Source organism: Canis lupus, chromosome 16 (assembly GCF_048164855.1).
Source record: "Canis lupus baileyi chromosome 16, mCanLup2.hap1, whole genome shotgun sequence".
Classification (NCBI taxonomy): domain Eukaryota; kingdom Metazoa; phylum Chordata; class Mammalia; order Carnivora; family Canidae; genus Canis; species Canis lupus.
Window position 1 is genome coordinate 29864065 of NC_132853.1, and position 26276 is coordinate 29890340.

The 26276-nt window shown below is 40.6% G+C and overlaps 1 protein-coding gene across 3 annotated transcripts in view; it reads right to left on the reverse strand.

The window, feature by feature from the left end:
• ANKFN1 (ankyrin repeat and fibronectin type III domain containing 1) overlaps positions 1-26276 on the reverse strand; it is a 379429-nt gene that overhangs the window by 119219 nt on the left and 233934 nt on the right. For all 3 annotated transcript variants that reach the window (XM_072779922.1, XM_072779921.1, XM_072779919.1), the window contains exons 4-7: positions 20471-20672; positions 17123-17333; positions 3908-4102; positions 1623-1736 (exon numbers count right to left, since the gene is read on the reverse strand). In XM_072779922.1, coding sequence (XP_072636023.1) covers positions 1623-1736; positions 3908-4102; positions 17123-17333; positions 20471-20672 — 722 coding nt within the window. The remainder of the gene's footprint in view (positions 1-1622; positions 1737-3907; positions 4103-17122; positions 17334-20470; positions 20673-26276) is intronic.

The window sequence follows — 26276 nt, forward strand, 5'->3', positions numbered from 1 at the left end:
CCAGGCTGCCTTCTCTTTAAGACAGAAAACCCAGAGTGGTAACCAGTTCTATGCTGTCTTCCCTAAGATAGTATGAAGAGAGTGGAGTTATCTGGAAAATCCCAAGTACCACAAAAGCTACAGGGTGTAGGCACAGTAATTTTTGTAGACCTTGAGGATCCTCCTGGGAATGGGCCCCAGGAAGGAGAGAGGAGGCACATATATGCTTGGACATAGGAATTTTGCCTTGTGGGCTGGCATCTTTGAATACATGCATAGAGGACTTTATCAGGCTTTAGGACTGGTCAGGCTATTTCCATGTGTCGTTCTGAGTCAGGAAAATAGATTTCTCTCTCTTTTGTCCACCATATTCAAGAATCCACATAATGTGATACTTCTGGCTCTGCTTTGTGTCTTTAGGCAAATTCTTCAATCTCAGTGTCTCAGTCTTCCAGTCTGCAAAGTGGATATCCTAACTGTGCCCGCCCACCGCTAAAGTTGTTGGGAAGATCACATGGAGTTAGGACATGTGATAGCTTTACACTGTGCCTTGGTATATAGTAGGTTCTGTGTAGCCTTGGCTGTTCCCATCACAGTGTCTCTCTGCTGTCTGCTCCGGGCTCCCTCTCTCCTTTGGCAGCACTGCTCCAGCAGCCACGTCAGGCTGTTGTGATTTCTCCCAGAGATCTGCCTAACTCACTTCCCTGTTCCAGGTCCACACCTCTTCCAGTACATCATACACAGTACTGTGCCCCAAATCTTGCTAGCTACTTCCGATCCTGTCCCCATCTTACTTGGTGTTCTGCAGAGTGCATCACATAATGTTGAAACTCCTGAATCCTGAATTTGAGTCTCAGTGTACCCCTGCCCCCTGCCCTAGTCTCTTTTCTCTTACATTTCACTGAGGCTTCTCATGAACCTCATCTCCCCTGGAGCCACGACTTGTCCCCTCCCCCTCTTTGGCCTGTCCTTGCTTTGCAGGTGTCAGCTTGTGCTCACCCTTCTCTCCACTTGGAGGTTACTTCCCCCCAGTGTCTTCTAGTCCAAATCCTAACCATTCTTGAAAGCCAAATACCACTTGCACCTTGGGGCTTTTCTGATCCTATCATGTTACCTCCCTCTTTCTTTTCTGACCCCCAATGTCCTTTGTGTCCTGTGTTTTAATCCTCAACTCTAGATACCTGCTATTACAGGTATCAATTCCTATACTCTCTTAGTGTGTTCCGTATTTCACCCTCTGCGCTCCTGGGATTGAGGCCAATTCTTCTGTGTAGTCCTGTCTCCAACCCTATGCTATGCATGAAATAGGCCCTCTGCAAATAAGAATGGAATTATTGATATTTTGGAGGGGCTTGGAATAATGACAGCCTGAGCCTATAGTTCACCCTGTGACTTTTTCTATTTTTATTTATTTATTTATTTATTTATTTGAGACACAGAGAGGCAGAGTCTGTGGCTTATTCTCATTCACCTTTCGCTTTGTACATGAGTGCCTATGGAAATATTTCAACTCAAAAAGTACATGGTATAAAAAAAAATCCTATCAGCAGGAAAAGCAAACATACAAAATGCACAACTGATCCCCAAACAATAGATTGTTTTTTAGGAAGAAGCAATGAAAAAAAAAATCAAGAGTCCAATACCTTTATATCTGGTTACTACAGCTGCGTTGACGCTAAGAGGCTCTTGAAAGCTGACAGTGAGTGATGTACTGCTGGTTACCATGAGACAGGCATTGGTTGGCACCTCGGGGGCTCCTAAGACAGAAGGAAAAACATAAGGATCTTAACATCACAAATCCTTTTTAAACAATGTTCCTGCCTCTTCAAAGGATACCCTGAAACACACACTATGGAAACATTTGTTTGTAGAGCCTAATAGCTTTTGCTTTTGAACATTTTCATTAGAAGTCTCAATGGCCTTTATTTGTTGCCATCGTGGTCTTATTTGAGCATTAGAACATCTTCTGAAGGGGTAAATAATACCAGTTAAGCCTTCCCAAAGTATCCTGGAAACACAACAGGAGTTTGGCCTGGACCAGTGGAAAGGAGGCCAGAAAGCGTTAGCACGAACTGGCTATTGATAGATAGAGACTGTTACATTTCATAAAGTATCTTCCTATAAATCATTTCATTGGAGCCTTTGTGCAACCCTCTGGGGTAGAAAAGGCAAGTAAAGCATGTGCCTGTTTAGGATGATAAACCTGCAGCCCAGAGAGGCCACACTACTCATTCAAGGACACAGCAAAGACACACAGGACGAAAACCCATGGCTTCAGATGCCGGATTCTGGGCTCTTCCCAGGAAGAGCCAACCTGCCTTGCTCTCATGCTGCCTCCTGTGACATCAAGTAACACTTTCTGAGAAAGAATTCATGGATGGGAGTCCTGCCTGTTAACCTCGGGTTTCAGAGGACTCTCGATAGTTTCAGGTGTTTCTTAATACCCAGAAGATGTTTTGTGAGTTAGAAAATTACCCCCCAAATGGCAATAAGTTTAAAACTATGACTGCTTCTAATAGTAATCTGTCCTAAATGAGGCACAACTGCAAATGCATTTATTAAAACAATGGCTGATTGTCTCTCTTTTAAAAAAAATAAAAAATAAAAAAACAGGGGCAACCCTGGGTGGCTCAGCGATTTAGCGCTGCCTTCGGCCTACGGCGTGATCCTGGAGTCCCGGAATCGAGTCCCACATTGGGCTCCCTGCATGGAGCCAGCTTTTCCCTCTGCCTGTGTCTCTGCCTCTTTGTCTCTCTCTCTGTCTCTTATGAATAAATAAAATCTTTAAAAATAAATAAAATAAATTTTAAAACGTTTCAGCATTGCTGAGATTTTTTTTTTTTAAAGATTTTATTTATTCATGAGAGACACAGAGAGAGGCAGAGACACAGGCAGAAGGGAAAAGCAGGCTCCTTACAGGGAGCCCAATGCGGGACTCAAGCCTAGGACTCTAGGATCACACCCTGAGCCGAAGGCAGATGCTCAACCAAATGAGCCACCCAGGTGTCCCAGATTGTTAATTTTGAAAGCACACTTTCATTGATGTTGCTTAAGCTGTTTGCTTTAAGAGAAAGGATTAGGCTTAGATTCAGTCCTTAGTACACAGTACTACTTTAGAGAACAAGATTTTCACTGCCTTTGGTCTTTATCTATAGCACAAACCAGTGGCACATATTTCCAAACTGATGAGCTCATTTTTCCCTTACATTTCAATTCTCAAGTCTCATTTGTTATGTTGTTGTTAAGATCTACTTTCGAAACAAGATTTTAGTATTTCTTAAGTGTTTGAATTTTGATTTTTCTTATATTATGGGCTGCTATAAGCAGTACCTTCCAGTGCTAATGAGCATTATCCAGAAAAAAGGCTTTTCTTAAAACTAACAAAAAGAACTGATGAAGAGAATGGAAGTGCAGACAAAACATAATTCAGGAGCTGACTATCCTCTGTGGCCTGTATTAACCGAAGGTCGGTTTGTGTAAGTGCTTTATAAAAAATGCAGTAAAGAGTTGAAAACAACTTAAACTTGGGTTGGAGGCAGAAACTGGACAAATAGGCAAACAAATATTTTCCACCTCCACATCCCAAAATATAGCCACTTAGGGTATCAGACCATCCAGGTTATTAGGCATTAAGGCGTATCGGGTGGAAAGTGCTAGATGAGTGTGACATGGTGGAGAGAGGCCAGCAGCACTGAAGCCTCATGGCTGTGGTCAGAGAACCTATCAGGAGCCAGAAAATCAAGCAAGACAAAAGATCCTTTTACAGCCTCCCAGAGCCCTCGCTCCAAATAGGCTGACAACGGCCATCCATGACCCTGTAGCAGAGTGGCAAAAAAAAAAAAAAAAAAAAATTCAGTGAAAGAAGGCCTGGCTGTCTCCAACCAACCTGGTTTCTAGTTAAACACAGAAGTCCTCTGCTTATACTCACTGGCATGCTCGAAGCCCGTTCTCATGCGTCTATAGAGCCGACACCTCCACTCCCAAGCTTTCAGCTGTTTCTCTTTCTCTGTGTTGTCCAGACCGGGTCCTTCATTTTCCACCTGGGCAGACAGCTCACTCACCCTCTGCTGGGCTTCCTGTACCAGTGAAGCGAGGTGCATTGCTCGGCTTTCCAGGCTGACAACTGAAGGGAAAGACATGGGTGACTCCTTTCTCTTTCTGGGGGAATGCTGCTTTGTTGGCAGGAGAATTAGAGTTGACTAGGAGTTTGAAAAAATGCCCTGGGGTAAGTGGGATCTATGTTCCTTATCACCTGAATTATCCCAACAAAGTGTAAGTAGTGACATTTACAACTAGATTCAATGGCAAGTCCATCAATTTAAGATATTCTCATTGCCCTGTGGCCCTCTTGTCACATGCACCTCGAATAGCTGCCTAGCACAGTTCATTAGAATTCCACTATCAAGTACCCATGAGGACCACTTCTAACCCAGATGGCACATAATTGCTTCCATGATCTTTACAAAGACAAACACTCAGGACCAAAAAACTCTACAGGGCTAGGAAGGTCCTTGGAAAAGCCACGAGGCAAGCTGCATTCTGTGAAAGTTGTTTGGTCTTTTTTTTTTTTTTTTTTTTGGTAGAACCTGATTCGAATGTTCTGTTCTTATCCCATTCTGTCCAGCTCATAGACATTTTTGTATCTACGTCTTAGTGGCGTAATTCTGTTATTAACCAATTTATTTATTGCTAACAAAGTGTTCCGCTACACTACCACTGCCACAGTAGCGCTATTGAGTTGTGACGATTCTTGGGTGTGATTAGACAATGATCTTCTATCAATTCCATCTCTGATCGTGATCTCAGGGAGGGAATGGTCTCCTGAGATGCCAGGCTTGACAGCAAGCTCTACTACTCTTCTTGCTGAAAGATGATACAGTTCGATATTTCTGTTTTACTCAATACATGTTATCTCCACAAAATTCACATTATGCCGTTCACCCGACCCTCCCTTGAGTGAATGAACATTGGTGACAGCGACAGAACGCTTCACATTCTTGTGTCAAGTTGGGAAGCTGCTTCTTGGGGTTTCCCATGCCTTGGCAGTCCCTCAGTCACTTGGGAGGAGCCCTCCCTGGTTAGTGGTATGGAGGCGACAGCCTCAGCATGGGTGTGTGGAAGGGAACCATGCAGAGAACGAAACAGGCCAGTATTAGGCTCTGCTGCTCGTCGCCAACATATGTTTGACACTGTGTGTGACCAAAACAATATTTCCCCCTGGTGGGAGGGAAAGAAATCCAAACACTTCATTCTTCTAATTAAGGGGGGAAAATATTATGAAGATAACTCAAGTGAAAATTTGTTAGGTGTATTTTGAAATGGAAATTAGGTGGTTATATATTCATATTCTCTGTGTTCATAGGCATGTTTGTATTAATTACAGGAAATGAATACTAATTTATTATTGCCCCTGCTCACCATCAGTCTAGATTTATTTACAGATGAGGTCAATGAAAAATTAGTCGAGTCTTATTTTTTCTTTTTCTTTCTTTCTTCTTTCTTTTTAAAGTTGCTGTTTAGAACACTCAGGACTGTGTTTTGCTGCAGATTTCTCATGGTTAATGAATGTTGCTGTAGCAGTCAATCATGTACTCTGAATACCGTCACACTTTTTTTAAAGCCTCAGTCATGAGCCATGACAGAAAAATAAACAAATAAATATAAAGCTAAAAAACTCTTTCACTGAGCAGCTACACTATGCAGAATCCCCCGGGAAGGCTAAAGGAGGCCAGAATAAATGATAATATAAGTGCTGTGGACGTAGGGAAGCAATGATGGTGTATGAACGCGGAGGCTCTGGAGAAAAAAAATACACATCCACACACGCGGGCGCATACTCCAGTGGAAAAATTGGCAATATTAGTAGCCTCAAGGTGCAATTTCCTGGAGCAGTGAGATTGACAAGTCAGTACTAAATGCTGTTAATTTAACTAACTTCAGATTAATGGTAGAGTCTGCTATGACTGGAGGCCTCAAACACAGTCTCATTATAGCCTTGCTGGGAAGGTCCTAAATATAGGCATTGACAGTTTAAAACAAATTCGTATACATTTGTGTATTTTTAGACATAGGTTAGGCGTCAGGGTTTGTGTCACAGTTTTCAGGTTGATTAATTGACCCAGTAACTGCACCCTCTACCCACGGCCCCCTCCTTCTTCCACTCCAAATTATAGAGAAAATGGGGGAATTGTCCTTGCTAAGTCATTCAGTGAGCTTTTTATTGTAAGCCTGATGTTTGAATTGCATGCATGCGTCAACACTTGGGTGATAGACACATGATTTATAAAAATAAATTTTTCTAATACTATGAAATCCCCCCTATTAATTTTTATATCCACAACAGTTATTACTGGTGTGAATTCCAGGTGGCATTTCAGATGGACAGCTTCTCTTGAGCTATGCTTGGCTCCCCCTGAAATTTTTCCTGCTTTTCTTAGCACAACACACTTTGTTTCTACACTTTCCCTTTCCTCCTAGGCTGTGGCCTTGACACTATTTGAGTTGTAATGGTGAAGGGATTCTATATCTTTAAGGTAGAGCATTTTTGCCTCTTCATAGGCTAAAGGGAAACCCATTTAATTTTATAGCCAGGTAAATTTTACAAGATCATCTAGATCACTGTGCTTCTCAAATTAAGATACCTAAACACTGACACAGTAAGGTGGTGGTGTTAGGGGGGGGTGCAGTGGGTATCTCTGGAGCCACAAGATGAATATGTGCATCTTCCTGGGGCATCAGTTTCTCCATACAGATTTTGGTGAAAGCGTATTATTTAGAAATCAAACCAAACACTTCTGGAGGAGAATGGAAAAATTTCCCCCAAATTGAAAGTTGTTGTTGTATTTTTAAACAGGAACTGTATAGAAATCTCTCCACTCCCCTTTTTTTTTCCAGGCTAAGTCCCCAGGTACCCCTGAGGACACACTCACTTGCCTCTGTTGTTAGAGGTAATTCCATGGACGAGTAGAAGAGGCAGTAGCTGAGCCAGTGGTTTCCAACCATTCCACCCGATAAAACTTTTATTATTTTTTTTCCTATGGATTTTGTAATAGCTTATTAAAATGTTCTCTTCTGAAAGATTTTCTGTATTGAGTACCAAATCAGCTGACTTAGAAAGTAATAATTTTTCTCCCTATTATTAATGACCTATATAACTGCCAATAGAAGCATCTGTTCAGTATGAGATAATCAATCTAGCAAAGTGGGTGAATATATTTTAAGCAGAAGCAATATGATAATTATATTAGACTGTGTAGTTTTATCCTGAGTAATGGTGTGAAGTTTAGGCTTTTCAACACCTTACAAACTATTCTGAGAGCCGCTTTCCTATTTTTGCCACCCCAGAATGAGAACATTTTAACCCCCTTATTTTATTATTTTTTTAACTCCTCTGTTTTAAAGATGAAGAAACCGAGACCCACCCAGGTGAGATGATTATCTAAGATCCAAGATTTTCTTAATAACCTTAAAGAAAGTGAACTTCCTCTAAACCAAATGGAATGCAAATTAACCTAGTGTTTATGTATTGCAATTTTCTAATTGCTATCGATTTGGCATGAGGCTGGTGAGCTTATTTTGGGTGGCTGGTTGGACATAGAAACTAGAAAGGCTACATCTGTTGTATGATTGTTTCTCCTGCCCATCCACATCTCTTTTTCTTGGATCCTTTCCCCTTTACTTCCACACTCTGGGTATTTTCCTCTCCAGTGCAGAATTCCCGATCTGTTTGCGAGGTTTGGTCTTCTCTCTCTTATTGCATTTGGTTCCTTCTCCAGCCAAGCAACTATCCCTCTGAGCAGCCATAGCCAGCACAATAGAGGGTCTGTGAGTGTGTGGTGAGCCGTCCGGCTGGGGCAAGACCACTCGGCTGCTCCTGAAATAGGCCCCATGCTATTGTGGTGTTTAATTATCAACAGCATTTCTACCACCCAGTGTCTGAGTGGGTATTTGTTCTAAGACCTGCCCAGCTAATTAACTACGAGGTGGGGGTGGGGGTGGGGTGGGAACTTGGTGTTCAAAGAATACAATTACAGTTACTGTTTAAATCCTGAGATAAATAATGATCACACTGAATGTTTTTCCCTCACCATCAGACTCTAACCTATGGATTGCCTACTATATACTATTTCTTAATTTCGTCTTGCCCTGCAAATGATGAGTTTAGGCCTGGTCGATAATTGCTTAGAGACTGAAAATATAACTAGGGTAAAATGTTAACTAATTTTAATTCTTAACTGAAAGCTTTAGGGAATAATTTATTTGATTTGCCTGAAAAAAATAAACATATTTGCCTATTACTAATGATATGGCATTTTGCAACTTAGCAACAACTTTGCTGTTGTTACTAGCATTTCTCTCTCTCTCTTTTGATGAGAAAAGGAGACACAAGACAATCATTTAGTCTCAATGTCTGAAGGAGCCTTAGAACCAGCACTAGATGACTCTTCTTATGACACCCTTGGCCCTGTGTGATTTTCTGCAGGAGAGGAACTTGCTGCTCACCAAGTTGGCCCTGTCCATTCTATCAGTTTTAATTTTCAAGAGTTTAATTTAATTTTAAAGAGTTTGCTTATCCTGAGCTGAAATCCGCTTTCCTATTATTTCCAAACTGGAGGCAAAGTGGTAAAGGACTGTAGGTGATCGATCTAGGTTAAGCACTGCCTGTTATGAATGTGTGATCCTCACCAGTTATGCTGCCATCTTGAGCCCAAGTGTCTCCTTTGTAAAGTGGCATAATAAGCTGTCTCATAAGCTGCAATAAGTAATTGATAATCTTTACATAAATGACTCTCAATGGAGTTTTGTATTATCATTATCACACTCATTGGTCTGTGTTATAGTTTTAGGGGCACACAAAAATAAATACTTGTTTTCTAAAATAGCTCTATGTTCTTCCATCAAAAACAAAACAAAACAACAAAACACAAAAACAAACAAAAAAGAAACCTCTTGTTGCAGATAAAAATTTTCTGTTCCAACTACCATTCAGAAATATATTAGATACTAAATGGTGTCCATTTCAACTTTATCTGTTATTTCAAAGAGAAAACAGGGTCACTTAGGTATAAATCTTGAATTGTAAGCCAATGTCTTCAGGGCAACCAAGAATAGCAGTAAATAAATTTTATCTTTGCTGATCATAAGTGACAACCTTCTAACAACCTCACAACTGACTTGTTTGCAGGTAGGAATATTAAAGGAAATACTATAGAGGAGTCCAAAAATTAAATATTTTTTAATTCAAAAACTCTCATACCAGAAAAACTCAAAACCTCAGTTTTAATTTACCTGTCCCACTGAGATTCGGGAGTCAGAATTCACTTTGGCTTCATTCAGGTCTCAACCTGTTGTCTTAGTTTTAGATTTTCCGAAGGACTTTGAGAATGTGGTTCCAAAGAGTTTTAGAGATTTGGAGATTAAATGTTTCATTTTAATTACTGTGGAGCTTTCTCCTCCTAGAACTCATTACACCCTGGACATAAGGCTCTGGAATGTTCTTCCCTGCTATTTTCCAGCAGAATGTGGATTCAGAAAGCCCATATTATATAGTTTAAGTTGTAATTGTGGTTCTCTAGGAAGCCAGAGCCAATGACACAGGGGGAGACTTCCAACCTAAGCCTCCCAAACTCCAAAGGGCAAATGGATATCTCTAAAACAAGCATAAAAACAAACAAACAAACAAACAAACAAACAAGCAAACAAAACGCTTGATGAAATTATTTAGAAAATCCAAAGCAGATCATTGAATGATGTCACAGTTTCAGTATGAAAGAAGATAACCATATCTTCTGCTGATACTTTCATTGCTGTCTAATAGAAATATAGTGTAAGCCACATCATTTATAATTTCCTAGCAGTGGCATTAAAAAAGAAAAAAAAGTACTGAGCATTGTTGGAGGGAGGTGGGTTGAGGGGAGTAGATGAGGATGGGTTAAACAGGTGACGGGTATTAGGGAGGGCGCTTGTTGTGTTGATAACTGGGTGCTATATGTAAGTAATGGATCACTAAACTCTACTCCTGAAACCAACATTATAGTCTGTTTAACTAACTAGAATATAAATAAAAATTGAAAATAAAATAAAGTAAAATAAAAAAGTTAAAAAAAGTGATATTAACTTTAATAATCTATTTTAGTTAACTAGGTAGATCCCAAATATTATTATCTCAACATGTAATCAATATAAAATTATAAATGAGATAGCATATCATTTATATGTATAATAAATATATACAAATAAATACATGTAATATATATAATAAAATATATTTTATTGTACTTAAGCCTTAAAATTCAGTATAAATTTTACATTAAGAACACATTTTAATTTGGACTAAATGCATTTCAAATACTCAGTTGTCATATGTGGCTGGTGGCTCCTGGGTTGGAACAGTGTAGTTGTAGAACATAAAACTCCACAAACATTAAAAAGTGCTCGTATTGTGCAGTGTTTTTCAAAATACAAACTATACAACAGATGGGCAAAATATTTAGATTTTTTACTGGAAACTCCTGGATTGTTTTATACTGTTTTTGATATTTATATTGGCTAGCAATTTTTTTTTGATCATGTACAGTGTTCCAGGGAAATAGTTTAAAGCTGTTATTACACTTAATCCTCAACAACTCCAGATAGATAGTGGGGCAGCCAGCCTCCAAGAAGGCTCCCAATGATCTCTGTCTCCTAGTATTCACACCATGCTACACTGTACCAGAGTTGGTCTGTGTGATCAACAACATTCAGCAGGAAATGATAATATGTCATTCCTGAGATTAGGTCATAAAAGACACTGTTGCTTCTACCTTGGTTTCTCTCTCTCATATCATTTGCACTGGGGAAGCTAACTGTCATGTCAGGGCGTAGAGCTATAGAGAGGCCCATGCAGGAAGGAATGTAAGTTTCTTGCCAATGGTCACTCTGAGTAAAGTTGGAAGTGGATCCCCCAGCTCAGGCATAACTGATAGCAACAGTTATGTTTGGGGAATTTAGGGATGGGGTGTAGACTGTGAGCATATGCATACAGAAGGGTTGAGTGAGTTGTCAGAGGTATCTTTTAACTTTACCTATAATGTTTTCATGTTTTACAAGGAGAGTGTATTTTGTGTTGCAAGACTATTTAAAAATTAAAAACAAGAGAATGAAAGGACAATTAACTCTTGGAGATGAGGTGAATAGAACTTAGGCTGTGTCGGCCTGAGTCTAAATAACTATCTGGAAATATAAAAAAAGATCAATTCACTCAGCATTTAGTAAAATCAGTCCCTTCAAAATAAATAATGTATTCCCACCCTTCAAAAGAAGTAACCTTAGGATTCATTCAGTTCAATTCAACAAATATTTATTGAGGGCTCACAGTTTGCTGGGTATACCATAATGAATAAGAAAGGTTCTGCTCAGTGGAGTTTACATTCTAATACAGGAGAGACAGAGAATAAGCAAATAAAAAGAAAAAAACATGTAGTGATAAGTACTACATAGAAAATTAAAATAAAGTAATGTGATTAGAAAGTGACTTTTGACTTTGGACTTGGTGGCCAAAGAAAGCTTCATGTGAAGATATGACATCTAAGTAGAAATGTTAGGAAGGAGTTGGCCGGGTAATTATCATAACCAAAAGCATTCAAGCACTACCTGCAGCGGGAATAGCTAGGGCAGAAGCCCTCTGGGAGGAAAGTGCAGAGTGTTCAGGAGATGGGAGGGAGGTCGGTGGGGCTGGTGTACCATGGATGAGGGGTGAACACTATGAGATGAGGCACGAGTAGCAGGTCTGTAAGTCAGGGTAAGGATTTGTACACCTATTTTAATGAAGCAAATAAAAACACCCAGGGACTCATTCTAGAGACCTGCCTCAAACTTGTTCTTTACATATTCTTAATGGTTGCAAATCTTTGTCCTTTGAGGGTGGATTTGATTTCAGGAAACCTCTCTAAATCATTTGAAGCCAAGTCTGGTAACATGCAGGGTGATGACGCTGGGCAATGCTGTTTTGGAACAAAAATCAGGTGTGACTCTAAGCAACGAGTCAGATTTTCTCATAAACTGACTCAGAGGACAAATCCAAAAGTGTTTAGAGCAATGGCAGCTCTGTTGGAGCAAGTGTGGGGTCTCCCATGAGGACCATGTTAAAGGATAACATTTGTTTGGATTGTAGACTTTCTGGTGTGTTTGTTTACATAAAGCCAGCCTCATTAGTTTATAGTCACACCTCTTAGACGTGCCCTGAACCGGTCCCAGCACCAACACAATCCCTGGACTACTGCAGAAACCAGCGGTGCATCCTGACAAGTCTGCCAAAATTGTAACACCGGTGTCTGCACCACACACACATGACAGCCACTCGGCAATTGCATTTTATGAAGTAACTGCACATAACTAATTCTGGGTGACATCTAGTTCCAGAGGCAATATCTGAGAGAAAGGAAGTGAGTTCACAGAGAAAAGCAGAGAGGGTCTGTAGAGAAGGGAGGACACAGCTGTAGAGAAGGGCAGAGAGACTAAAGATGAGGAGCAGTCCACCATTCTCACTGGTCCACATTATCCAACAGTGTAAAACTGAAAACTGGCTACATCCACAACCAAGTTCTACAACAGTACCTGGAAAATAACAACGCAACAATAGCAAAAGGTACTCCCAGGTATAAATTACTGAAAGGTTTACAGGTATTTCCCATACATTGTGTATGTACTGCATATATGACTCATGTGTGTGTCTATGTGTCTAAATTCAACACCTTTAATTCCCAGCAGCCTAAGACAGGGGGTTCAAAATTTCCACTGAAAATTTCTGAACACCTACTGTATGTCAGGTACTGTGGTCAAAGAGACAGACAAAATCCATGTAAGTGACCAGATTTGCACATGATAAGTATACAAAAGAACTAGTTTCTTTATGATCACTGTTTATAGACCCTAGATGATGCCAAATAAACAGCAGTCTCAGAAAGGCAAGGAGCTTACTGATGATTCAGCAATTCTTCCCAGAGACTGCTGAACCGGGATTTGAGGGGAAGGGGCAGGATATGAATCAGTCAGAGTAAGGGAAGGGTTTATAACTGGGGGCATTCACCAACGGAGATAACTCTTTCTCAGATAGCATTTGTTCAATTGAGCAGGAGCCATGGCAACTGGGATACTGAATGGATGGAACATTCAAAGGCAGAGCCCCTGGGTGTCCCGAGGTGCCTGTCTACATTAGCTGTCTTAGCTCTTGTCCTTTTGGAGTCTGTGCAGGCTTCTTGAGCTCAGCATACCAGTCCAAGTGGAAGTACTTGGGATTCTACTTTCATAATGGCTAATGCTGTCTTCTAGAAGGAATGAGATACTTTGCTGCTTGCCTAAGGTGGCAAGAACAGAAAAAAGTCCCTGGATAACGATAGCAGATTGATCTAATGAGCAGGCGGGGTTCTATGTGTATTTAACCTTGGGGCAGTGTGCAAGTTCGAGTGACCACTTCTGGGACTTTCCCTATGAATAAGGAATGAGTACATGGTTGAGTTTCAAGCCATGTTATTAAAGAACACCTTGATATAGCATCATGGTTCAGAGGCTAAAGACTGGAAGACACTGCTGACCAATGGTTGAGAGTTAAGTCCTGAAACTCATCTTGTGCCTTTGTGATTCCTGCAATGAACCAGGGCAATTCACAGAGGACTTGCTTCTGAGTTGTGCTGGGATTCTTGGTTGGCAGAGTGGAAAAAGTATTGGGCTGCTTTTCAGAAGGGAACACACAGGAGAGGGAAAGACAGAAAATAAACCCTATTAGAAACTCTGCACTCTGCTTTGAAATACTTGATGGGCATTAGAAGAAGAAGGGAAGGAGAGTCAGGGAAGGAAAGAATTGGAGTGTGACAGTGAGTGTGCTAATGCTTTTTACACAATTACCAAAGTATTTAATTAATATAGAGGATCTGGGTTCAAATCATAGTTCTACCACTTACTGGCTTTGTAGCATTGGGTGAATTATTTGAATTTCCTTATTCCAGTTTCCTCATTGATCAAAATGAGGAAATGAACTCCCATCTCACAAGCCAGTTTGAGGACCCAATGAGGTGACGCAGGTGAAAGGATTTTTACAATGTGTGAAACACTCTAAGAACCTAAGACCCCATTGTTATTTTTCTTCTGTTATATCCTGCCTCTGCAGCTTCTGGGGAACAATTTGCAGCAGGTGTTTGCTTATCTGCTTCTGGCTGGTGGACCATGGTTTTTCTCACAGGCTGGCTCACACTCATGCACAGAAGCAATTCTATTCCTTTTGTACTTGATATATCAAATGAATTAAAAATCCCTGAAAACAGATTGTGCTTTTCTATCAAGCCTCTCTTTAATAGGAATGGCACCTGAGAGTATAGAACAGAACGAAGAAATCTACCATAGGAATTTTAGCAAATGGCACAAAGGGAAAGATGCAGGGGCCCAGCAGCCACAGCCCTCTATAGTGATTATTTGGAGAAGCAGTAAGTTTGCATAGAAGGATCACAGGCATGGGTGTCCCACAGACCTGGGTTTGAGTCCTTGACATCCCTATTCACTCACCAGATGTGTGACTTTTGGTCAGTCACTTAACCTTTCAGAATCTATGCTACTGTGAAAATCAGAGATAAGTCTTCACAGCTACTCAATCAATATTCCTTTGCCACCTTTACACAAGTGGGAGTCGGTACCGGGTACAATCTCTGACTTCTTGGGTGGCCAAGGTGACTTCGGTATCCTAGTCCCTGGAGGCTGAAACCTGGGTTTATCTCTCACCTTCCTTCACAACTTTGTGATGATGATTCTCGTTATTATCCCAGAGGGAATGAGAAAAACCAGGGACGTTTGGAATGAGTTTGCTTTTGGTTTAACGAGATATTTAGTATCTGGGCTCTTTTGTGGAGATTTAATTATGCACGAGGGGACTTGGGGAGATTGGGAGTCTCATTGGTTTCACAGAAAATGCAGAATTTTTTGTAGCGTCTCAGGTAAGTGGGACTAATGTTTCATCCAGCCCAGTGCAGGCAACATCTGGATGAATGGTTTCCTTGTTCCTATAGAATGGGGCTCAGTCTGCATTCTCTGTGTTCAGACCCTCTGATTCTCCCTCCACCTCTCTCACTGGATCTTTGGAACAGACGTTATTTGCAACGGAAGTTGGAAGGTAGCAAAGACGACTGTTCGATTTCTTCCATCCATATTTGCCCACTCCTTTGCGCCTCCCATTCCACTAGAGAGCAGCGGCACTTTGACGACGGAACGCTTACTGAAAAGCCCCAACTCTATGAACCCAAATCCTCACTCTGTCTGACATGGATGTGGTGAACTCAGCATTTTTAAAAGAAAGAGTTTTCTGATACAAGGAGCTGCCTCTGTACCTAGTCTTTGGGTGGTGGGGGTTTATGAAATTTAGGAACAGAGATGTGGCCTCTAATTATATATTTGCTTGCTTCTCTTTCAGCCTTCTGGGTCTCACCACTTGGAAGTAAGAGAATCAGTATTAGTGAAAGTAACAGTTTGATGAGTTTACTTTTTTCTTTTAGGAAACATAAAAACTATGGCTGAAAGCCACTGTGGTCATTGGGTCAGAGAGTTTGCACCAAGGGGAATGTGAGTGCCTACCTCAGAATGTTGCCGTGAGGCTTAAAGGAGTGAATGCATGTAAAGTGCTCAGAATAGTGCCCAGCATGTGCTGAGGGCTATGCGACTTTGTCCTGTCCTCTCCTGGGTCAGCTCTGCTGCTGGCCCCAGGGCAGCTCCCTTTGGCAAGTATTATCAGCTCTACTTCAGAATACATCCAGAAGGAAGCCAGTCCTGAAAGACTACACATTGTATGATTCCACTGATTGTCCTGAATGGGCAAATCTATAGAAAGAGGAAGTAGATTAGTGTCTGCCTAGGGCAGGAAGAGTGGAGGGGTGTTGGAGAGTGAGAGGGTATGAATGATGAAAATGGTCTAAAACTGATTGTGGTCATGGTTGCACATGGTGCATATACCAAAAACCATCGAACTGTACACGTGAAATGGGTGTACAGGGAATTATATCTCAATAAAGCTGTTCAAAGATACATCCAGAATTCCACCCCTGCTCACCATCAATGTCACTACTATGCCAGTCCAAGCCACTGCATCTGTCTCCTGAACCCCTAAAACAGCCTCCTAACTGGTCTTCCTAATTCCACAGTTGTCCCACCATTGTCTATTCCCTGTGGAGCACGGTAGTGATCTCTTCAAATGTAAAGCAAAATATGTCATTCATCTGCTTTAACTGCTCTCCTGTCTCCCCATCACATTTATAATCAAAGTGAGCATCTTACCAAGGCCTGCAAGAGCCCGAACAATCTTCCTTGGTGATCACTGTTCCCCCCGATTTATGTGTTATGGCCACACTGGGCTGGTTTTTTCAAACACAGTCTCATTTCTGTCTGCCTCCACACCTTTCTGTGTGCTGCTCACTCAGCCTAGAATTTGACCCCACATCTCATCATGGCTCATTCCCTGGTACCATGTAGGACCAGGCTCAAATATCACCGCATCAGGGAGGCTTTTCTTGCCCAAACCTATTGGGAATAGTCCCCACTCCATCAATCTCTAGCCACTCACTTATTTTATTTTCTTCATAGCATTCATCACTATTTGAGTTTACAACTTAATTGATCTGTTTAGTTGTCTATTGGAAGTCTCCTCCACTATCATGTAAGTTCTATGACAATAGGAATTTTATCTTGCTCACCATGGCATTCCTGGTGCCCTATCCTCAGTGTTTGTTGAATGAATGAGTGACTGAATGAAACCACCACATGACTGTGGACACAAGACACTAACACATGAACAACTTTTTCTATGTATACTTCCCTTCCTATTTTATAGCTTCACTTGGTGTTCTTCACATATTTTAAAACTTGGGTTAAATTTTTAGGAGGAAGTTCTTTCCAGGTTCCTTTTCAATTCCACTCAGTATATTCCATTTAGGGTGTAACTTGATGCCTAGACTGGTTAAACCACTATTGCTATTTGCGTGAAAGTCCATGAAAACATGTAAAGGAATTCGGGGCCTATCCTTTTTCAACTGTTCCTGCTCTAAATGTCAGCAATGGCCACTTTGGTGGCATGAAGCTGGGTCTAGCCTTAACAGTACATGTTTTTATTTTTATTCTGAAGTTTACTTACAGTGTGGACTTTCTCGGGCCCCTGTCCTCAGAAGAATCCGAGCAATGGGCACATTGTTGGTCATGATGGCAATATCCAGAGGTGTCAACCCCTCACTGTTAGGTGTGTTGAGATCTAGTTCTTCTGGTGTGTACTGATACAGGAGGATCTGCACAGCATCCATGTCCTGTTGTTCAACTGCCTCGAACATTGCTTCATTGCCCTGGAAGTTCTGGGGAGCAAGAATACTGGGAGGTTAGCACACTTTCACACACTGGCTTGCCTTGGCAGCTTAGCTGCTTTGATGTCAGTGACTGTATCCACATTCAATTTATCCCAACATACACGATGTTTTTTTTTTTAAGATTTTATTTATTTATTCATGAAAGACACACACACACACACACACACACACACAGAGGCAGAGACACAGGCAGAGGGGGAAGCAGGCTTCATGCAGGGAGCCTCATGTGGGACTCGATGCTGGGTCTCCAGGATCACGCCCTAAGCTGAAGGTGGCGCTAAACTGCTGAGCCACCGGGCTGCCCCACACAACTTGTTAAACACAGTTGGACCCTCCCTCCATCTTTCTAATGGGCACTGATTGGATCTGGACATTTAGATGCACTGAGACCACGTCGTACGGCATGGCTGGTCTATAGATAAGAGCAAATACCAGCTTTCCTCAAACCAGTCTTCTCTGCAATACTGTCTGATAGGCCGTTTCTAGGTGTCTTATGAGGAATGTAGCATGCAGTCATATAAATTTGGTGCATACTGGATTAAGTTGGGTTATTGCATTATTTTACTGTAAGACCTCTCAGAAAAAAAAAAAAAAAAGACCTCTCAGAGCCTTTAATAATTCTAACACGCAGTTATGACTCTCCAATAGATGGGAAATATGACCTGTGTTAAATATTTGTTCAGAGAACATTTTTTTTTAATTGCATTTGTTTTAACTGCCCCTGGAATAGTATTCTATAGAACACAGTTTGGGAAAGTCTGGCATAGATAATGCAGCATAGGTCGCTGAAATGACAACTGGCTTGGAATTAAGATCACACTTTTCCTCCCTCTCATCCCCTCCTTCCCCATCCCCATGTCCCTACTATCACTCAGACCCAGACCATTGCCATCCCTCACCTGGACGATGGCAGTGACCTGCCCATTGCTGGTCCTAGTGTCCTCCACTGACATTCCGTGCTCCGTACTGACACAAGAATAATCTGTCTAAAGTTGATGATGTTACATATCCCTTCCTTTCTACAACTCTTGAATAGCTCTCACTGCCTGCAGGCCAACTCCCCAGCTCCTAGACTCCTCTGAACTAACCTTAGCACCTTCTCGACCCAAAGCCCCAGCCACTAAGCACCTGGCATTTCTGAGTCCTCAAGGGAAGAGCTGAAGAGGTGGTGTTCAAGGAGGGTTTCAGTGGCTGGGTGGCCAACTGTGCTAAATGGGCCAAAAGTTGAATATTCAGAGGATACAAGTCACCTATAGAAAAATAATAGCTGATGACAATAGGGTTACATTGAAAAGTTCTATCAGAGGTTAATAGTAAAGGAGTAAAGCTCTGAATTCTCTCAAATATATATTTCTGCAGCTAATGGGAGAAGAGTAACACATATGCTATTTATACATCTATCTGGTATCTTCTCCAGGAGTTGTCTGCTCTTTAAAAATGTTGAAATACCATTGGTCCTGACAGAGCACAGCGTTTTCCTGATTAAACTGATCTTCAGTGACCAAATATTTAGCTTGGCAGGGTTTATTTTTAGTATCATCAAAAATCAATTCTCTCCATCAAAGGCTGTAGGTCAGTGTAACTGAGCACATGATGCATGATTGAAATTGAGGGAAATACAACGCTATTATGCAAATATATGTTTTGACAATGGGGTCCCAAGGGATACAACTATTTTTGGTATTCAGCTCTCTTTGCTTCAGGACTGGCTGTTGAATGGAGAAGTGTTTTGTCTACAGTCTGCCAAACCGAAGAGCCTCTGCCGCTGAGGCCATAACTTGGCCACCACCGAGCCCTCCCAGAAGATGAGCTTGAAATGAGACACTAGATGACAAAAGAGAAAGAACAATGTTAGCATGCTGCCCTGTCCGCAGTTGTGTATTTGTCTGTGATTCCTCGTATGCCTAATTTCTCATGCGCCATATTTGCTCTTACTCTTGAGTCATTTCCTCCTCCATGCTTTTGTTGGCAAACCCTAGCATGCTTCTCTCTGGGAAGGCGAGGGATCATTTCTGTGTTAAACTCAAAGTGGTGCCATTACCCCCTGCAGAAATGCCCTTGCCGAGCATGGTAATATCATGCCCTCTGCTTTTACTGAGGGTTATCAGAAACTGCTCTCTGGGACACCTGAGTGGCTCAGTAGTTGAGTGCCTGCCTTGGGCTCAGGTCGTGATCCTGGGTCCGGGCATTGAATCCCACATTGAGCTCCCTGCAAGGAGCCTGCTTCTCTCTCTGCCCAAGTCTCTGCCTCTCCCTGTGTGTCTCTCATGAATAAATAAATAAAAACTTGAAAAAAAAAAAAAAGAAACTGCTCTATGATGTCTGTAATGTCACCAACATTGACCTTCCTTTTCCATCACATAATTCACTGTGGCATCTTATAAATTAGGCCAGGTGACTCAGCAACAGGAAAACATTAGTTTCTTCTGATAGACTAAAATACTTTCAGTTATCAGCTAATTGGATGCTATACCCAACCGGGCTTCATTTTCTGCTTTGACTGACTGGGAACTCAGAGAGAAATGTCACGGCAAACTTTAGATACTATATTTATCTGAGATTTTAGTATATTTATTTCTCTTTCCATCCCCATTATTTTCTAGCTTTTTCTTTTTCACTCCTTCCTCCCTCCCTTCCCCACTCACTCTCTTTCTCTTTCTATCACTTTATTTATTTCCCATTATATAATACATACATATTTTTGGCCTAGATTTGGTTTTGAATACCTTGGAAAAGCGTATGGGCCATACATTATAAATAAATAAATGAAATGTTCATTGTTCATTTGCTATCTGAATGAACACTGGAGCTCTCAGAAAGGCTATTTAATTCATGCTCTGTATTTGTCAAACTGCCATTTTGTTGTTGTTGTTTCTTTGATTCATTAGAGAAAGAAAAACTAAGAGAAAAGAAAGGGCAAGACATTATGAAAATGAAAGGGAAACTCTCCCACTGAAGCTCCGGCTCACAGTACAGATGTGTGCCATTCCTGCCTTACCTGATTCTCAGCATTTGTAAAACTGCAAATGCAGGTGCAGAAGTACATGTAGAGCATCTTAGAATCTCCTTCAACCCAAACATGGCTGCACAAATTAAGCAGAGAAAAGAATAAAGAGTGTCATTACCACTGAGGTCTTTCTGAGGCTCAGTCGTTCTGTTCTTGTTCGAAAATAGGCCTCGTCGAAGGAAGAGTGGCTCCCCTTCAGTTTCTCAGAGAGGTTTCTGTACAGGCGTTTGGCGGCATTGGGAGACGATGGGGCACTGTGTTTCTTTGACTGAGAAAGATGTAGATTCTGCATTTGTTGGGTCATTTTCACACAGCAGTTCCTAAGAGGAGGAAAATCTGATGTGGTATCATTTACACAAGATAATTATAAGTTGACAAAGAATTTTATCACCAGTAACCATCTGGAATCCTAATAAAATGCTGTAGCTGGAAGGGACCTTGGAGAGGAGGCCCAGTTTTTTCATGTTATAGACTAGAAAGCTGAAACCCACAGCCACATAGCTAATTGGGGACAAGAATGATATGACAACATCTATTTACCATTTAAACATACACATTTACATACAAACATATGTATGACTTGAGTCTCAAGCCTTTTGGTCTCTATCCCACTGGGAGGAAGTGTCTCAAATCTATAACCCAGGGGTTCTGTTCAGTTCCTCTTGGGTATATGTAATTGGGATCTTTCTACCTACCTCCTTTTAGATGCTGCCCTCTGTTGGGTGTGGATGTTCCCTGCAGATACCCCTTTCCTTGAGGTGTTAAATTGTGCCTCTTGTCTAAGCCTTGGTGAGTTACCTCAGTGCCCAGAAGTTTGGGGGATTTGTATGCATAGGTCCATCCCTGCTCACCCCAGATACCCCAGAGAGTATCCTCCAGGGCTGTCACTACTGCCATTCTCCAAGTTGTGCTTGACTGCTGTTCCACAAATCTCTAAACAGGTCCTCACCAATGTCATGCTTGCAGTCAGTTTCCAGGAAATCAGCCTTGCCATTTCAAAAGCCATCCACCATTAAGCTGGGTATTGCTACTTAAATATTGATGCTACTGAGGCTCTGGCTGCCTGGCATGCATCTGTGTATTGGATAAGCAAATGCACAAATGAAATAACTGGCCGAGGCAGTTATGTGCCAAGTGTTCCACCCCAGGGGAGCCTCTGCTACACTGGGACCAGGTCTCTCTGGAGCATGTGGTTACCTTCCCACCACATAGAGATTGGTCAGTTCCCAATCTCCAGTGGAGTCTTCCATTTGTAATGCTGCCATCACTGCTAAGCTGCGGCTCTCAGAGGTCATCTCCTGTCCTTGAATTTTCATAGTCTTATGGATCCCGTGATATAAGTATCATGGAGAATCTCTTTTGCTAACCCCACTCTTCATAGGACTGACTTCAGAGCTTCTCCATTTCTATAGGATAAATTCTAAGTTCTTTTGCCTCACACACAAGTGTTTGCCTCTCCAGCCTCATTCATACTGTTCTTCTATGTTTTATGTTTCAGTCTTTCTGATCTCCTTAGAGTTTCTGAAATAGTTCAAGCTCTTTTCTACCTCTGAAATAGTGTTGCTTTGGCTCTGGAATTTGGCAGACCCAAGCTTGGATCATGGTATTGTTATCTATAATCTATGTGACTCTAGGAACTTTATTTAAATAAAGCTTGTTTGCACTGCTTTTGCCTGTACTGGAACTCCATCTATGCCTTCATCACCTAGGAAATGACTGCTGATCCTTAAAGTCTATGCTCAAGTGGTCTCTGACAGCCCCAGGTAAATTTGTGTATTTCTTTACTGATTTACTTAGGATATGCCTCTTACAGAAAATATTTTATTATATTACAGCTATTTGGCTGTCTCCTAGCTGGTCTGTATGCTTCTCAAGAACAAAGACTGCCAAGTACTAATTTTTATACCTAAAATATGCCTGCCTCGAAGTACAAGAAACATAGTTCAGATTAGGAAGCCTATTCCAGCTACTGACTATGTGACATCAGGTGAGTTACTTAAATATCTAAATCTTATTTTTCTCATTTATAAAATAGGGATAATACTTAATATCACATTACAGTTATAAGGATTTGATGAGATAATGCACATAAAGAGCTTAGAATATAGGAAAACTCATAACACTTATCATCTTGTTATAGAAGATGTTCAGTAAATACTTTAGAATAAATGAATGCTCACATGAGAGTCTATGACAAGTAATATATTAAGGAACTACTCAGAAAGCTCATTTCTTCCTCATGCTTCTGAATTGGGTTCCATGTCCACTGGCACCAACTGACATTGACTTACTTGTACTTTAACAAATGGAGAGCTATCCTGGTTACATTGCTGAATGTTGTTAGGCACCTTTTAAGTCTTGCTTACAATTTCTTGCAACACAAAAAAAGACTTCCTAATGCCTTTCAATTTGGTCAGACCTATTCAGTTTTAGTCACTTGTATCGGGCCCACCCAATCTTAGCTAAATGGTCATATTTACATTTGGGAGGATGATTTAAAGCACTATTTGTAGTGTGTATGTACATACGGGTGTGTTTTCATCTTTAATAATCTTTTCACTTACGCAAAAGCAAAAATAGAAAAAGTAGGTGATTTGGCATCTTTCTCATTCTATCTACAGATCCTTTAACTTTGCTTCAGTAGCAATTAAGCGTTTCCTCTATATCTTGCTGTTCCCACGAAAATTCCAGATTGATAGCAAGCTGGCTCACATGGAGATTGCCTTAACCTCTTTCTTTCTGCCTTCTGTCTCTAGACTTTTCCTTCAGCGCTAATGCCCCAGTTCAAGCCATCTGTCTTGTCTACATCATTATCATTCCCAAAATAACTTTACATTCTTTTGTATCTCACACAGTGCCCAGGAGTCCAGTAAATAAATTCTTGTCGATTGATCAAATTCCAGTTACTTGCCCTCTAACTGATGACACCTACCCACATGGCCCCCTTTGTCTTTGCTCATCTCCCATCTGTTCCCTTCAGTCAAAATAGGTTGACTTTCCCTGTCTGACTTCCTTCTCATACTGCCCCAGCTGTCCCTTCCTTCCTGGCCATCATTCAGCATGTTTCTATTCTTCTAGATTTCATCTATCATTATATTTTCTCCCCCCACCATATTTAAAATTTTGTCTGATGAAAGACATTGAAAAAGGCGCTTTGTATTATTTGTTCTCATAAACATGCACACCCCTCCCAAATAACTGTACTCTTAAATTTTTACCCTTATAGAAAGGGGCAAGCCTTTGAGAAATAGTGTTGCTTTTTGGCTCTGGAATTTGGCAGACCCAAGCTTGTTGTTATCTATATGTGACTCTAGGAACTTTATTTAAATTCTCAGAGTTTGTTTCACCGTATATAAAGAGAATTCTTATAGAGTTGTGAAGATTAAATGAATTAACAAATGAAAGCATGCATCCTATTTAATGCTTACTACAGCCACTCAATAAATAGCAGCAATTATTAAGATTATATCAATCTTCTTCTCAAATCAGAGACACCAAAGTACATTGTAATAATTTACATAGTTTTCTTATTAGTTTTAAACATTTTTTTTTTTTAAATTCTCCTTTTGATTTATTTATTTTTATTTATGATAGTCACACAGAGAGAGAGAGAGAGGCAGAGAGAGAAGCAGGCTCCATGCACCGGGAGCCCGACGTGGGATTCGATCCCGGGTCTCCGGGATCACGCCCTGGGCCAAAGGAAGGCGCCAAACCGCTGCGCCACCCAGGGATCCCTAAACATTGTTTTAAAACATGACTTTATGTACTTATTATACTATTTAGCTTGATTTTGATAGAAAAATATAAGTATATATTTTTATATGGATGTTTACAGTAACAGTAAAACAGAAAGTTGAACTTCAAACTTAGTGGAAAGAGAGGAATAAAGATAAGTCTATAGAAAAATTAAAAAATAAAATAAATAAAATAAATAGAAATGTAAAATGAAGTAGTAAGGCTAAGATTTAATATACCTGTGAGCACAATATACCCAAATGGTTTAATTTCCTAATAAAAGACAAAACTTTCCAACTGAGATTTTTTTTTTCCAAAGTAGGCTTCAGGCCCAGCATGGAGCCCAACATGGGGCTTGAACTCACAACCCTGAGATCAAGACCTGAGCTGAAATCAAGAGTTGGACACTTAACTGACTGAGCCATCCAGGAACCCCTCTGAGATTATAAGTGGTGCACCTAAATAAACGTTTCACAGAAAGATTAAAAATAATAGTATGACAGCGGGAATGGCAAAGTAATGACTTCCAAAAATCTTCTCTTTCATAAAAGCAATAAGGATACTAGCAGGAATTATCAGAATTAATTTTCTCAGAACTCTGGAAATTAACCAAAGTTTTGCAGAATCCATTTCTATTTGAGACAAGTGGCTAATTTGGTAAGATCAGTGAGCTTTGTGGCATTTTTAACTTGCTCAGTTCCTATCTTTCCCAGCTCTATGGTAGCCTTGAAGACCATCAATGTATATTCATGATTAAAAAAACAATAATCTGGCAGCCACTGAATGGTGCAGAATGGTGACAGAGCTCCTTCACAATCCCATTTTGAGAGAATCATCATCATTTGACCTGGCTGGTGGTTCCCTGGAAGACCCCACCCATAAGATTTTTCTTTATTTGATGCTGACCTCAGAGTTCACAAAGTGCAAATAACCTTTTCCCTTAAGGCATCTTGTCAAAAACAAACATCAGCAATTGTTTAATCATCACAGCTGCCTGAGGTGCTAGATAAAAGTAGACTAACAATAGACTAATCAAAAAGCTTAAAAGGGATATGAGATGCCCATAGAGGACTTTGAAAAGCTCTGACACAGTGTCAGGATCTAGCTGACCACATGTATGCCCAGGGCTGGGAGCATTCTCATAAAATACCTGAGAAGGTCCTAAGCTCTTGTCTCTGTCTAATGTTAAGGCTACATGAAAAGCAGGAAGTGAAGGGTAAGGCAGAGCTGACAAATGCCTGGTTGGATAGCATGGAATGTGTGCCTCAACATGTGCACAGAGCCCTTCTGTAAAGATCAGAAGACCCACTGGTTTCAGGCATTTAAGGAAATTAAGCTAACCAAGCAGAGACTTCAGTGGCCATCAAAATGATAAGGAATTGACAAAGAATACAGACTTAATTCTGAAAAGTTGCTAAACAATAAACCCTGAGAGAGTGGGATAATTTGATTTGTAGAGTTGCCACATTATATTCAGATGTCTAGTTTTTTTTATTTTTATTTTTATTTTTATTTTATTTTTATTTTTTTTAGGATTTTATTTACTTATTCATGAGAGACACAGAGAGAGGCAGAGGGAGAAGCAGGCTCCCCATGAGGAGCCTGATGCAGGACTCGATCCCAGGACTCCAGGATCATGACCTGAGCTGAAGGCAGATGCTCAACTGCTGAGCCATCCAGGCGCCCCAAGATTCCTAGTTTTTAACAAGAAAAATATGAGCCATGCACAAAACAAACAAACAAAAATATGTCTCAGTCATAGGAAATAAAGCAGTCAATAAACATTGCCCTGAATATGTTACTTATTAGACAAAAACTTTATTTTTTTTTATTTTTTTTTGACAAAAACTTTAAATATGATTATCTTAAATATGTTCAAGGAACTTAAGGAAACCATATCTAAAGAAATAAAGAAAATTGTGAGAATATCTCACAAAATAGAGAATATCAATAAAGACAACTTATAAAACAAATCCAGAACCAAATAGATATTGTGAAGTTGAAATACATAATAAATGAAAAATTCACTAGAGGTGCTCAGCATTAGATCTGAACAGGAAGAAGGAAGAATCATGAAACTTTATGATAGGTCAATTGGGATTATCCAGTTTTAGGAGCAAAAAGAGAAAAATGTGAAGAAAAATGAGCAGAGTCTCAGACAAGTGTCAAACACCACCAAGTGTACCATA